At 40.6% G+C, this 15,820-nt stretch overlaps 1 protein-coding gene across 1 annotated transcript in view; it reads left to right on the forward strand.

Moving 5' to 3' along the window:
- Positions 1-15,820, forward strand: part of LOC308473029 (uncharacterized protein) — a 115,082-nt gene that overhangs the window by 57,363 nt on the left and 41,899 nt on the right. Inside the window, exon 3 of the mRNA XM_080998278.1 lies at positions 6,366-6,515. Within this exon, the coding sequence (XP_080854404.1) occupies positions 6,366-6,515 (150 nt within the window). The remainder of the gene's footprint in view (positions 1-6,365; positions 6,516-15,820) is intronic.

The following is a 15,820-nucleotide window of genomic DNA, read 5'->3' on the forward strand; positions in this document are numbered from 1 at the left end:
CGGAGGAGTGTCAGTCCGTCCCTTGCTCCGTGACCCAGTGCCCCTGCCGTCTGCCACATCAGCAATCTGGGGCAAACCGCGGGTCGTCGAGACAGTCCTCCCCTGCCCTGGGGAGGCTGCCAGGGCTAATTACCCCCATATCAGCCCTGAATTACCGGAACGGTTGAGGTCCAATCGTGTGGGATCCGCCATTTTCCACGGCCGGAAACAGGAAGCCCAGCAGCAGCAGTTGGTTAACTTGAACTCTTGTGTCCTGTGTCTTTATTTCTATAGGGCGAGGCAGGAACTCGCCACACAATTGTGACCAAGATGAAAAAGGGTCTGGAAATCATGCCTTATGAGGAAAGGTTGAGGAAATTGGGAATGTTAACATCTGTGGCTGCAATGTATGCTGATTCTGAACTGTATTTGTTGTTGTCGGGCAATGGCTTTGTTTCCTCCAGGTTCTTTAAAAAGTCTGTAATAATAGATCTGGCAACTGGGTTTGCTTCTGGCATCTCCTTGCTGCCAATTAATTCTGTGACTTTCTGCTTCTGGCTTAGAACAGGGACATCCAACTCCCACGAGACTACGATCAAGGGCAGGGGGGACTGGCAGCCAAAGTTGTTCAGCTTCTTTTAGAGAGGAAAGTTCCATTTTAGGGGTTAAGGCCAAGGTTCTTGAGCCTTTTTATGGAGAAAATCTCCGTTATTAAGGGGAAAATGTCAGACGAGAGTAAAGGGGAGAGGGGATTAGTCATTCACCAAAAGATTGCTATGGAAACAATTTGCCTCACGGTGAAAACTCAGCCTTCTGTTCCAGCGATCAGCTGAAAATGGTGGGCGGGGAGAGGGGGAAGGGCCAGCTGCTCTGAGGCAAAAACAAAGGAAAAGGAGCCAGCAATCGACCAGAACCTCCCGGGTATCGATCAGTCGATCCCGATCAACCTGTTGGTTATCCCTGGAATAAAACTACCATGTTCTCTCTGTATCTGAATGAACTTTCTCTGAGAGTCTGGGTTAGCTTAAGGCTTCCCTCATCAATGGAATTCTGACTGGTCATATGAAAAATGAAAATGGTGGAAATGTGTCAATTTCAAAACCAAAACTTCAATCTCCACAAGAGGAAAAACTCAAAACCTTCTCCGCCTAGCTTCTGCTCTGAGAGGGAAGAGGGAGCTAATCCCATTCACATTGGAGTCAGTGGAAGTCACCATGGTCTCACCAGGAAATAGAAAAAATGTTTGGTTTGAATCTCTCTTCTCTCTTAAGTAAATCCAGCCACATCCACTAAAATACTTTGAATTTTGTCTTCACTGGGCCCCATAACCTTTGTAGGAATGGATTTAGGCACTATGAGAGGATGTACAGTTTAGTTATTATCCTTCCTTGCTCATATTGTTGCATGTCATATGCTCTAATGTATACAAAGATATACCCTATTGCCACCATGTTAAACAGTTTCAAGATGAAAATGAATAAAAACTATGTGAAAAAGAAAAATATTTGTGAGTGTTTCAACTGGAGAAAGTTCAGGAAATACTGGACACAATACAGTCGTACCTAATTAAAGTGGAATAATTTCATCTGCAAATGATTTCACAATGCTGCTATCTACTCCCAGTGTAACAAACAAACAAAGTTTACAGGTAATCCTGAATGATGAGTTCACTCCCTTTTAATCTGTTCTGGAAAGCATTAGTTTCTGTGAGTAAGCACCACTCACTTGAGTAAACATTAAACTGAAAGGCATATCATCCAATGTACAGCTTTGAATAGTTGTGGAGAAGAAAAAAATCGGAGGGATGGCTTAATGATTCGCTAGAGACATTACATAACATAATATATGGGTGGCTCATTGCAGTTGGTAGACACTGTTGTTGACCAAACTGCTCTGTAGCTTTGTTGTTTTTGTAGAAGTCTTTTAGACCGTGTCGGCCTTTGGGTTGCCAGGTTTTTATCTGGAGGTTTCTGCTTTTTTTCTGTTTGGCTCCGGAGGCAGGCCTCCAGGCCTTGGAGCTCTGCTCAGCTATCAGTGGGATGCTACCAGTCCCAGCGGGGTCGAGGCCACTGGGAGGTGGCTTGGGGCTCTTCACAGCCTCCTCGGTTGTTGCGTTGGGCACCACTGGTTACCCCCCAACCATGGTGCTGATGGCGGTGCAGGTACCATCCAGACAACGCCATTGGTGCTTGTGGTCCTCAGAAGCTCCATGCTGACCTTGGCGCTTGCCATCTTGCCTCACCGGAAGTCCATACTGGTGCACTTTGAAACATCCATCCCTGAATGCAGTTCAATGATTACTCCAAAGAATTTCAGAATGCTGCCCTTTACACCCATTATAACAGATATATTTATACATAATCTGGGTGACAGGTCTGCAGCCAGGTTCAAGAGAATTTGAATCTGTTCTGGAAGGCAATAGTTTGTGGAAGTAAGCACCACTCACTTGAGTAAACATTAAACTGAAAGGCAAATCATCCCATGTACAGATTTTAATAGTTGTGGAGAAGAAGAAAAAAATCAGAGGGGCAAATCAGAACACATTTCCATTTTACTGGATGGTTTAATGATTTGCTAGAGACAGTACCTAGCATAATATATATGCTGCTCACTGCAGTTGCAAGACATTGTTCTTCACAAATTGCACTGTAGCTTTCATTATAACCACTACCCCAAATAATTGCTTGCAATAACGAAATGGATTGGATAGAGCCGATTCCAGCGTTGTTCCTCTTTATCCTTATGATTTCCTTTATTTTGAAACTAGGCACTTTCTGGAACAAGAGCTCCCAAAATCTTCCACCAGGACCAAGGCCTTTACCTCTCATTGGGAATCTCCACATCATGGATCTCAAGAGGCCTTACAGAACCATGTTAAAGGTAAAGATTCCAGTTCTTCCCATGGCAAGGCTGAAGTGTACTGGGGCAGCCAAGTCAGATGAGCGGGGTAGAAAATTATTATTATTATTCTTAATATCAACAATACATTACATTTTGTTCTTTTAGAGCCTATAAATCTCATCTCCCCTTTGTGTGCTACAGAACCGCCTCTTAACATTCTCAGTCATAGGACCTAGTTGCAATTTATAACTGGTAATTTGAACAAGGTGTCTGGGGGTGTCTGGTGTCCATTTGACTCTGCCTCCATTTTCAAGGATGTAAAAGTGCTGGTACAAACCTTGCCTAGCCCAGCCTCCTCCTTCAGCCTATCTTTCTAAACAAGATTTGAGAGGTGCCATTAAAGGTATAATCACATTTATCCTTACAACTGCCTATTTTGTTCTGGTTTTCTGATTATTCCTAGCAAATATTTGTGCTGCCGCAACTGAATAATAATAATAATATAAAAATAACTTATTATTTATACCCCACCCATCTGGCTTGGTTTCCCCGGCCACTCTGGATGGCTCCCAACAGATTATGAACATGATCAAACATGATCAAACACCAAACTTTAAAACTTACTTTAAAAGGACTGCCTTCAGGTGTCTTCTAAAAGTCAGATAGTTGTTTATTTCCTTGACATCTGATGGGAGGGCATTCCACAGGGCAGGCATCACTACCAAGAAGGCCCTCTGCTTGGTTCCCTGTAAGCTCACTTCTCGCAGTGAGGGAACCGCTAGAAGGCCCTCAGAGCTGGATCTCAGTGTTCGGGCTCAATGATGGGGGTGGAGACGCTCCTTCAGGTATACTGGGCGGAGGCCGGTTGGGGCTTTAAAGGTCACCACCAACACTTTGAATTGCGCTTAAAAATGTACTGGTAGCCAATATTGGTCTTTACGGGCCGGTGTTATATGGTCTCGGCAGCCACTCCCAGTAACCAGTCTAGCTGCTGCATTCTGGATTAGTTGCAGTTTCTGGGTCACCTTCAAATGTAGCCCCACGTAGAGCGTATTGCAGTAGTCCAAGCGGGAGATAACTAGAGCATGCACCGCTCTGGCGAGACAGTCTGCGGGCAGTCTGCGGGCGGATAGGGTCTCAGCCTGTGTACCAGATGGAGCTGGTAGACAGCTGCCCTGGACAAAGAATTGACCTGTGCCTTCATGGGCAGCTGCGAGTCCAAAATTACTCCAAGGCTGCGCACCTGTTCCTTCCAGGGCACAGTTACCCCATTCAGGATGAGGGAGTCCTCCACACCTGCTCACCCCCTGTCCCCGCAAAACAGTACTTCTGTCTTGTCAGGATTCAGCTTCAATTCAGCCACCATCTACCTCCAACCGCCTCCTGACACTCACACAGGACCTTCACTGTTCTGTTTTAAAAGAGAGCTAGAGCTGGTTATCATCCGCATACTGATGAACATGTACCCCAAACCTCCTGATTATCCCTCCCAGCAGCTTCATGTTGATGTTGAAAATAATGGAGGAGAGGAGGGAACCCTGAGGCACCCCACAAGTGAGAGCCCAGGGTCATGAACAACCCTATCTCCCAACACCACTTTCTGGACACGGTCCAGGAGGAAGGAGCAAAACCACTGTATAGCAGTGTTTCCAGCTCCCAGCCCCTCTAGGTGGTCCAGAAGGATGTCATGGTCGATGGTATCAAAGGCCACTGAAAGATCCAGCAGAACTAGGAAACAGCTTTCACCTTTGTTCTTAGCTGGCCGGAGATCACTGGCCCACAGTTTCAGTCCCATGATGAGGCCTGAATCCAAATTGGAAGAGATCCAAATGGTCCGCATCCTCCAGGCGTGCCTGGAGTTGTTCAGCAACCACCCGCTCAATCACCTTGCCAAAGAATGGAAGATTTGAGACTGGGTGATAGTTCACCATACTGGCTGGGTGCAAAGATTTATTTTTTAATAAGTGGCTTTATAACCACCACTTTTAGCGGGTTTGGGAAGGCTCTTTAACAGAGTGAAGCATGCACCACCCCGCAGAACTTTTATGAGCCAGGATGGGCAAGGATGAAGGAGACAGGAGGTCAGTTGCACTTGTCCAAGCAGCCTATCCACATCCTCGGAGGTAACAGTTTGGAATTGATCCCATGCAACTTGACTAGACATCCCATGCAACGTGACCCTAGCACTCTCCCGCCCTGGCCCTGCTCCCAAGATGGAGTCTACTGAACTGGGTGAAAAGGCTGAGCTGCTGTATCATGAGTCCAGCAACTGTTGCTGCTACAGCTATTAGTAGCAAATGTCTCGAAGAGGATTGTGGCATAGACAATGCTCTTTTACTTTATCATTATGTTATTTGGATTCTGTTATTGAAAAAAACTGATAATAGTCTAACAGTCAAACTGTGCTACTAGATTCTGTGGATTGTATAAAAGAGCCTTTACTCTTAGGTAAATGTGCAAGCTAATGCAGTCTTGGTTCTGTGAGATATGATTTACATTAATATATTCTTTGGGTATGCCAGAACTCTGTTTCTCACTTTTTCTTCTGTTGAATTCCAGTTGTCAAAGCAATATGGCCCTGTCTTGGGCATCCAAATGGGACCCCGGAGAATTGTGGTGTTGACAGGATATGAGACAGTAAAGGAGGCTCTGGTTAATCAGGCGGACGCATTTGCAGACAGGCCCACCTTTGCATTATTTCAAGAGCTTGCACAAGGCTTTGGTGAGGCACCTCCCTTTCTATTGCAACTTGTAATGCTTGCAGACACAAACAGATCCCACCAGGTGAACACAATATGTTCCCAAGAAATGGTTCGTAAGATGAGCGTTTGCAAAGCAAGTCAATGAAATCCATTGTTTCCTGTGGGGAAAATCCTTGTGAATTCTTCAACCCACCTCAGTGCCGTTGAAATTGACAGTGTATCTGTAGGCATTAGGCTGAGAATGTGTCACAAAAAGTGTCGTCTGTCAATTTCTGCAGATCAAGCTAAAATGTTAAAAAGAGTAGACCAGACCAACTTTTTTTGGTCTTGACTTTCAGTGGCTCAGTGGGGCTCTGTTGAAGAAACAAAAATGGAGGCCATTTAAAGCAAACCTTTCCCATTCCCACCTTCTTCCCAACAGTCATATTGTAGAGGTGGGGGAGAATGAGACAGGAGGATTGTGAATAATAGTTGCACAGCAAAGTAATGCCACACACCAAGGGGAAACTGACTGACCATTTTCTGGCCTAGCCTACACAGAGAGGATAAATTAAGAAGGCATAATGGAATACAAATAACAAGCTGAGTTCTGCTTGGCCTGACATGTACAAACCACCCTCTACTCTATCCTACACTTAGTAGGGGAAAATATTGTTCAATGTGTTCTCAGGTCTTGCTCTGATGGCACAGCTGCCAGCTACTTTGTCAAAGCTCAGAAGTCTGAGTCTGACTGAGAGAATAGCTGGGATGCATTCTCAGTTCCATAGAAGAAATGCAGAACATAATTTATTGATTCTTTGTTCAATGGCCATGCAAACATGAAACCTTTCCTCCCGTTTTCAGGTGTAAGTCTGTCTAATGGTGAGAACTGGAAAGTGATGCGGCGGTTTGCTTTAAGCACATTACGGGACTACGGAATGGGAAAGAGGACCATAGAGGACAGAATTCTTGAGGAATGCAGTGTCCTGATAAAGAAATTTGAATCTTATGAAGGTGGGTTGGTGTTTTCCTCTGGTGCACAGCTACACTACCATAGTTTAAAGGTGCCAAGACTATTGTGTTACATATTCCTAACTTCCAGAAGCACAGCTCCCAGGGTTCCCTGCAATTGGTCTGTCCCTGTAATGTGAAGATTGCACTGCAATAACTCCTGTGACTTCCAAGCATTTCTTAGCCCAGCTATGGCCACATCCGGCAACACTTAGGATCAGTTTCTTTGATAAATGAGGTCTACACATAGGGAAGCTGCCAATAGGGATTTAAGGCAACAAAGAGCAGACTTAAAAACAATGCCTTTTCCATACTTGGAATTTCAACAGAATATTTTTGTTTAACTGTCATATTTATGTATAGGAAACCCGTTTGAGACCGTCACAATTATGAATGCAGCTGTTTCCAATATTATAGTGGCCATACTACTAGACAAGCGATTTGATTATGAAGATCCCACATACATAAGACTTCTGAAGTTGGTCAATGAAAATATCCGGCTTTTCGGAAGCTCTTCACTCACGGTAATCTATTTTTTCCATTTAAAACAAACAAACACTTGATTATAATAACAGTGTACGCAAAGTGCGCAGGGCTACCTGTTTATTGTATATTGTTCAGGGTTCACTACAAAACACAGAATATTGATATCTTGAGAAACCTGGTGCTAATTCAAAATATTAAGAAAACTCACACGGCACAGTCATCCCGTAACTATAATAAAGTCTCTTTTGCACACATGCTTTCTGGCCTCACTGCCATCGGGACTCCAAGGACAAGGAAGAACAAGTGATAGTTGGTTCCATGATGGCTCAGAAGGGGCCTCCAAGGGCAGATCTCCCTCTCTGAAGGCGAACCTCCAGAGGGGAACTGCCATAGCCTATTATTCTGGGGTTGCACATAAATTACGCTGCCCTGACGTAGCCCTAACCCCATTCCAAATGCCATTCAAGAGTTTTGTTTGTATTTGGGCAGTCATGCTTTGAGAGACCCAGCTGAGAGAACTGTACTGGGCTTTCCTAATGTTTTCTTCTTCTTTTTTCACATTTTATCCTTTCAGCTGTATAACATGTTTCCTGCTCTTGGTTTTCTTTTGGGGGCTTATAAGACTGTCATTCAAAACAGAGATGAGCTGTTTGCCTTCATAAATGCCACCTTCATAAAACACCTCAGAGATCTGGATGAAAATGACCAGAGGAGCTTTATTGACTCATTTCTTATCCAACAGCAAGAGGTAATGGAGTCTTTTAAGTTGGCCCATAATAAATGTTGACATTTTCAATTCATGTTTTAAGGGCATATTCGCAAGTGAATGCATAAGTTGTAGTCAGGAAGTCTCACTTCAGAAGGGACCAACATGGCAGACTTCCTACCATTTCCCAATCTTCGGCCATTGTTAATGTGTTACTGGTACAGATGTTGCCTGTGTAGGAGCAAAGTTTGCATGCTCACCCGCATTTCTGAAAAAAATCCCTAATCAAGAAAACATGACAATGGGGGTATATAAAAGAGCTGTTGTGAAGCCCAAAGAGATTGATGGATTTATCTTAAAAGATGACTGGAGGTGACAGAGATTGGATTTAGAAAGCGAGATTCTAGTTAACAAATGGAAGGAAGAAAAAACCCCTCACTTCATAGGTTTGTAAAATGACTGGATGAAATTGTAAAAAAGAGAGAGAAATCTTTCCTTTTTAAAAAAAACCCCGAAGTCAAACATCACCAACAAGAAATGAGATTGGAATGTGGCACTAGGTATGATTTAATGAAGATACAATATGCAAATATTTATGGGCTATTTTACTGTTAAGATTTGTTGGAACCCTTGACAACTCATCATATTGAAACAGAGAAAGGCTGTTTTAGACAGTTGATGAGAACAACAATTAAAGAGCTATATTTGGACTTTTTCAGTTGAATAAGGTGAACCCAAGAGGCCTGGGAGTAAAGATTGAAAAATATCATCTAGCAGAATGAAAAAAAGTGCTCAGTGTGGTGAAAATACTGAAAAACACCCCACTGCCTGTTGGTGCCATGCACCAACTATTGAATGAACAATTGGAAGAACTTAGAGTGGAGAGGCATTAAATTGTTAATAATGGGGAGCTGCTGCTGAAAAGGCCAATTCTCATGTTGCCACGCTCCGTTGGTCTTGGAGAGGAGCTACAGGAAGAAGCCTCAGATGAATCTGCAGGATCTTGGTCGATTTATATGGGGAGAGGTAGTCTTTGATGTATTGCAGTCCTCAGTTGGCAGTTGGACTAGGACTTAATTAATTTTAAGTATGCTCCTTATGTGAGGCAGGTTACTCCACAGTAGGGAAGCATTTGCTCTTTGGCAATAGGCCAGGCATTTATCCTTCTCCCTCTTAAGATTCTTCCCTTTTCTCCTCCGTCTCTTCACTCCCCTCTGGCTCCCAGCGGGACAGGCAGCTATTACAACCAGCAACTCTATCGGTGTTACTCTTCCTGTTGGAAAGTGTGGCAGAAGGGAGTTGCAATCGCAAAAATATGGAGGGCACCACATTGTCTATCTCAGTTTAATGAAACAGTTCTAGATGAATATGTGGTTTTTCTGTGTCATTTTTTTCCATTTTAGACTATGAGTAAATACATTAAAGACTATGAGTAAGTACATTAAAGAAGTTCACTGAGAACCATATATGTCAGCAGAAAACAACACTTTATGGTAACCCTGATTTCAGATCTCCACAAGTGTTCACCAGAAATGCTGCCTTCCATGTATGCAATCATAATACTGTTGCAGGTTTGTGGGGTCAGTCTGCATGATGCCTGAGAATGTTCCAACTTGTGGAGACCTTGTACCCAGTAAGGGTTAATTCTAATGGAGGAATCTATTGTTGAATCAGTCAGACAAGTTTCTTTGTGAGATGAGGGCCATATACTTGTCATCTAAATACTGCCACTAGTTCCTTTGTCTAAACAAAGGCTGTTGGCTGAGGAGTCAAGCACAACAGTTCGCATCAGAGAAGAAGGAGCTGGATTGCCAAGCTTCCCCAACCTCCTCTCTTAGCTGGTAGATGGAGAAGAACAGCTGTGACTATGGAGAAGCAAGACATTTTGGGGTCTTGATGCTGAGCCCTTCTATCTTAGGCTCAGGTTGAATATATAGTCATACCTCGGGATAAATACGCTTCAGGATAAGTATTTTCGGGTTGCGCTCCGTGGGAACCCGGAACTAACAGAGTGCATTACTTCTGGGTTTTGCCGCTCGAGCATGCGCAGACGGGCAAAATGAAATCACACACATGCACGGAAGCAGTGAAACATGACCAGCGCATGTGAAGACACACAGTCGCATCTTATGTTCTGTTCAGGATGCGAACGGGGCTCCAGAACAGATCCAGTTCACATCCCGAGGTACCACTGTATGTTTAAATAAACCCTCTTTCATCATGATGGCATAGTCTGGAAACCTGGAATCTCTCACTGCTCAGCGACTGTGGTGATGTGCAATGATACTTTGGATCATCGGGTCCAGTCAGGTATTCATTTTTATCTTTGCACATGAAATTTTCTCACTCCATTCGTTTTAACCAGTTCATACTCTTTGCAACCCAGGAGAAGGAGAAGAACAAGACGAATGTATATTTCCACAACAAAAACTTAACAGTTATTGTGGCCAACCTATTTGCTGCTGGCACAGAGACCACTGCTACCACACTGCGCTGGGGACTGTTACTAATGATGAAACATCCTGAAATTCAGAGTGAGTGCTTTTCATTGGGTTGTCTCCGATTAGTCTGAGATAGCTTAATTCCAGATATATGTAACTATTAGAGAGAGAAAATATTAATAATTTTCATATCTATCTATCTCACAACAATTGTTCAGTCATAAGCTTAACATTTCAACCTGGACTCCCTTCTCCCTCTTTCTGCGGTTCTTTACATTTCATTTCATATTCCTGCATACTCCAAATTATCCCAACATATCTTTTAGATATATATTCCCATATATATCCCATATATATATTGAAACTGCAGGTTTTACATTAATCCTGCCAATGTCTTAGTATGTTTACAGTTTGTTTGCTAATATTCAATAAAGCATTTCCATTCCTTTCTTTCTTTCTTTTTTAAAAAAGGTTATCTTGATATATTATTCTCATGGTAAGTTTCGTCATTTCTGTGTAGTCCATTAACCTCTGTATCCTTTCTTCTCTTGTCGGGACCTCTTCTTCCTTCCATTTATTTATGTATAAATATATGGGCAAATAACATTCTTGCAGCTGTGGTTGCATACATAAATAAATTTATATACTGTAGTTCCAATCCCAAAATTTCCAAAAGAAAAGCTTCTGGTTTTTTAAACATCTTAAACATCTTTTTCAGTTCATTTTATATCATTTCCCAGTAAGCTTTAACTTTATTACTAGACCACCACATATCAAAAAGGTACTTTCTTTCTCTTTATGTTTCCAGCACATATTCAAGTTGGATTTATACATTTGAGCCAATCTATTAGGTGCTAGATACCATTTATATAACATTTTCATATAGTTTTCTCTTAAACTATAACATTCTGTAAATTGTATATCTGTTCCCATGCATCCATTTCTATATTATTAATAACTATTGTCCAGAGTATCCTTGTAGATTTCACTTGTTCGTCCTTTGTCTCCCATTCCAATAACATCTTATACATTTTAGATATCACTTTAACATTACAGTTTAACAGGTTTCTTTCTAGTTGTGATTTTTGTTCCCCAACCCCCCGCTTCATATCCCTTTTAAAGACTTCATTCAAATGATGATATTGTAACTATGTTGGTAACATCTCTGATAAATCCTTGAATTATTTTAATTTAAATTCTCCAAAGTGAAAGCCATATTGGTGTTTTGGTCTCCAACAGGTTTTTATACTTATCCATACTCTATACATTTTTTTCTGATTATATAGTTTATAAAACCTTTATGTACTTTCACATTTTCATACCTCAAGTAAGCGTGCCAACCAAAAATATTGTCATGACCTTCCAAATCTAAAATATGTGGATTCTTCAATAACAATCATTCCCTCAAACAGCACAGACAAGGTGCTTCATAATAGAATCTCATATGCGGCGGGAAGAAACCTCCTCTCTCTTTCACATCTATCAATATTTTATATTTTATTCTCATTTTTTCTCTTGCCAGATATATTTATAAATATATTTTTGCCATTTGTTGAAACAATCTGTCTTGCTGGTAATAATTGAAATGTCCTAGGACCTTTTAAAATGTGGTTTGGGGCATTTATTGGGTTGTTGTTTTCATTTTGATTATGTATTTTGTGGTTTTATATTTGATTTTATTCTGTGAACCTCTGGATATAGGGCAGTATATAAATTCAATAAATAATAATAAGAAGCATAAACTAAAATAATATCCTCAGTAATACATTCATTTTAATGGTTGATACCCTACCCAGTAACGAAAGTTTCATTCTCCTCCATATTTGCAAATTTATTTTAATATCCTCCCAAGTTTTTAAATAATTATCCTTATACAAGTTTATATTCTTTGCTCTTAACCACACATCCAAATATTTAATCTTCTTTTCACTCTTTAAGATGGATAAACTTTGTAATTTATTTTTACTCTCATCATTCAAATTTTTCACCAGGAGTTTGGTTTTATCTTATTAATTTTAAGACCTGCTATTTCTAAAAAATAAAATAAAAAATCTTACAGTGCCTTCAGGGTTGACTCTATAGGTTCCTCAACAAATATCAGCACGTTATCTGCAAAAGCTTTTACTTTATATTATATTATTATTTATTTTTATTATATTATATATAATATATTTATATTGTCTCTGTCCCACTTTTATTCCTTTATTTTCTTGGTTACATCTTATTCTTTGTGCCAAAACTTCTAAAACTGTTATAAACAATGAAGGTGACAGTGGGCAACCATGTCTACTTCCTTTAGTTATTTTACAATTCTCAGTCAATACATTACTTACTGATAGATCAGTATATATTGCCGTAACTCCTTTTTAAAAGTGTCTCCACAAACCATATATTCCAAAGCCTTAAAGATATAAATTCCCAGGAGACGTTGTCAAATGCTTTCTCACAGTCTAAAAACATTAAAGCTGCCCATTTTTCATTTCTCACTACTAAATATTCTATTACATCAATTATGTTTCTATTATTATCTTTCATTTGTCTTCCCAGCAAAAAATCAGCCTGATCCAGCCTTAATGGATTACCTCTTTTAATACAGTTTTCAACCCATTAGCTAATATGTCTGCAAACAGTTTATAATCGTTATTCAACCACGAAATAGGTTGATAGCTCTTAACCAGCTTTGGATCTCTATTTTGCTTATGAATCAAAGTTATGTATACACTCTTCCGGGATTTGGGTAATTCTCCGACATTCCAAGTTATATTCAAAATATCTTTTAAAGGTTGCATTCGGTAATCTTGTATCATCTGGCCTATGAGACCGCCCTTGAATCCCTGAGGCAAAGGACATTTCACATAGTGACCTGTGATCTTGATCTCATGCAATTTGTGGCCCAGTAGCCGCAGGAATCCAACATGAGTACACCATCCAGATAGCCTCATATCTTAGGAACCTGTCTGTACCAACCTATCAGCATTTATTTACCAAAGCCAGACTAAATGTATTTCCATCGGAAGTGCTAAATCATGAGTAGGCAAACTAAGGCCCGGGGGCCATATCCGGCCCAATCACCTTCTAAATCCGGCCCGCGGACAGTCCGGGAATCAGCGTGTTTTTACATGAGTGTCTTTTTATTTCAAATGCACCTCTGGGTTATTAGTGGGGCATAGGAATTTGTTCATCCCCCCCCAAAAAAAAACATAGTCCGGCCCCCCACAAGGTCTGAGGGACAGTGGATTGGCCCCCTGCTCAAAATGTTTGCTGACCCCTGTGCTAAATGGTTGACTGAGCGGCATCCCTTATGAGAATAGGCTTTGTTTATGTTCTCAGGACATCGCATATTTTACTGCATTGTGGCAGTACGACCAACTGATCAAACCCCTACTGGCAAATCTGCTGGGAAAATCTGAAGCCTCCCATGCTAAATATCTTTTGGATGACAGGTCTAATGATATTACACTGGCCGTGGCAAAGTTTCTTTCAGAAGTTATAAGAAACAAAGATTATCATGCTAGAGACAAAACAAAATGACCCCCTCTGTTGCTCTTTCTTGTGTGGTTGACTGTCTTAACTGTATTTTTTTCTGAAATTGCTCTATGGGACTTTGAACCGCAATAAAGATTTATTATAATACAGTTTTAAACCTATTAGCTAATCTGTCTGCAAACAGTTTATAATTGTTATTCAACAATGAAATTGGTTAATAGCTCTTAACCAGCTTTGGATCTCTATTTTGATTATGAATCAAAGTTATGTTTGTACTCTTCCAGTATTTGGGTAACTCTCCTGTATTCAAAGTTATATTCATAATATCTTTTAAAGGTTGCATCAGGTAATCTTGTAATTTTTTAATAACATATTGCTGAAAGTCCATTAGGTCCACGTGCCTTCCCTAATTTTGCCTGTAAAATAGCTTGCTGTAATTCCATCATTTTGGTATCTTACGTAGTATGCTGTCTTCTAAATATTTACCTATTTACCTATTTCTTCTAAATATTTACCTATTTCTTCTAAAACTGCTTTTGTTCATTTTTGAATACAGTGGTACCTCGGGTTACATACACTTCAGGTTACATACGCTTCAGGTTACAGACGAATTAAGTACTTAACCCAAGGTACCACTGTAATTGTTTTGGGTCCAGCTCAGGTTTTATACACATTGCAACTCCTCTCTTTTTTGTTATATCAGAAGGTACAAAGTCCTTTCCATGCCTTTTATTTATTAAAATTCTTCTATGTTTCTTCACAATGTGTTTCTTGGAGGCATATAACATCCCAGTTTAACTTCTTTACATGTTCAATTTTATTCATTTAGTCCTATTATTTAGCCTATTAACATTCCAAGTTAGAATTTTCAAAGCCATCTTGTTCCTTATTTATTTCTCCACCTCTGTTGAATCTTCCACCTTCCAGTTCAAATGCCCTTTCTCCAGCTAATTCTGCCCATATTTTCTCCAAAATTTGTCTGGCTCTGTAGGATCCAGAAATCTTTGTTTTCTGCCTTTTTATGTACAGTGGTACCTCAAGGTTACATATGCTTCAGTTTCATACGCTTCAGGTTACAGACTCCACTAACCCAGAAATAGTACCTCGGGTTAAGAACTTTGCTTCAGGATGAGAACAGAAATTGTGCAGTGGTGGCGCAGCGGCAACAGGAGGCCCCATTAGCTAAAGTGGTGCTTCAGGTTAAGTACAGTTTCAGGTTAAGAACAGACCTCCAGAACGAATTAAGTTCTTAACCCGAGGTACCACTGTAAATGCTACCGCTTCAGGATATTCCCAGCAGTGATATTTTAATAATTATCCTGGATGCATTTCTCTCCCTCAGTATATCAGGTTATTGATTAAAATGTTTGTCTTTTTTAAAAATACCTTTGTCAAATTCTAGAGATTAAATTTGTGAGTCTGGGAAATTGGAGAACCAGTTTATGGCAGTTCTATGCTGCAGAGATTAATATTTTAAGAGGCCAAAGTCAAACAGATTATCTTGGCAGAAAAATGAATGCTTTCTTTTTTTGTTTCCCCCAGCAAAGGTCCAAGAAGAAATTGCAAGGGTTGTTGGATCTTCTCAGCCAAGGATTGAACACCGAACAAAAATGCCTTATACAGATGCTGTGGTCCATGAGATCCAGAGATTTGCTGATATTGTCCCAACCAACCTGCCACATGCCACGGCTACAGATGTTACCCTCAATGGCTACTTCATTCCTAAGGTGATCCTTTTCATTGAACTGCTGCCTACTATTTACAATATATTTTAAGGTTTCCTGGGAGTAAGCCCCTTGGACTTCATTGTGGGTGACATCTGTGCAGACTTGTATACGATTGCACTGTAAGCAAGCTCTTCAGCGTCATCTTCAACCTGTTAAACAGATCTCAATGGGAAGGAGCACAAGGTTGGAAAAGAAACCATTTCTGGTGGGAGATCATGGTTTATATGTTAAAGTTTTTCAAACGAAAGACATTTTTCAAGTGAACTAAAAATCTCATTTATCCTGCAGTCAGTATTTATTGTACCAGAGGCATATGCTTTATTTTAAAATAGCTCTTGCTTTGTTTTTGCAGGGGACACACATCATGCCATTGCTGTCCTCTGTGCTGCATGATGAATCTCAATGGGAGAAACCACATAAATTCTATCCAGAACATTTTCTTAATTCTGATGGAGAATTTGT

Source organism: Podarcis pityusensis (assembly GCF_964106645.2).
Source record: "Podarcis pityusensis genome assembly, chromosome: 3".
Classification (NCBI taxonomy): Eukaryota; Metazoa; Chordata; class Lepidosauria; order Squamata; family Lacertidae; genus Podarcis; species Podarcis pityusensis.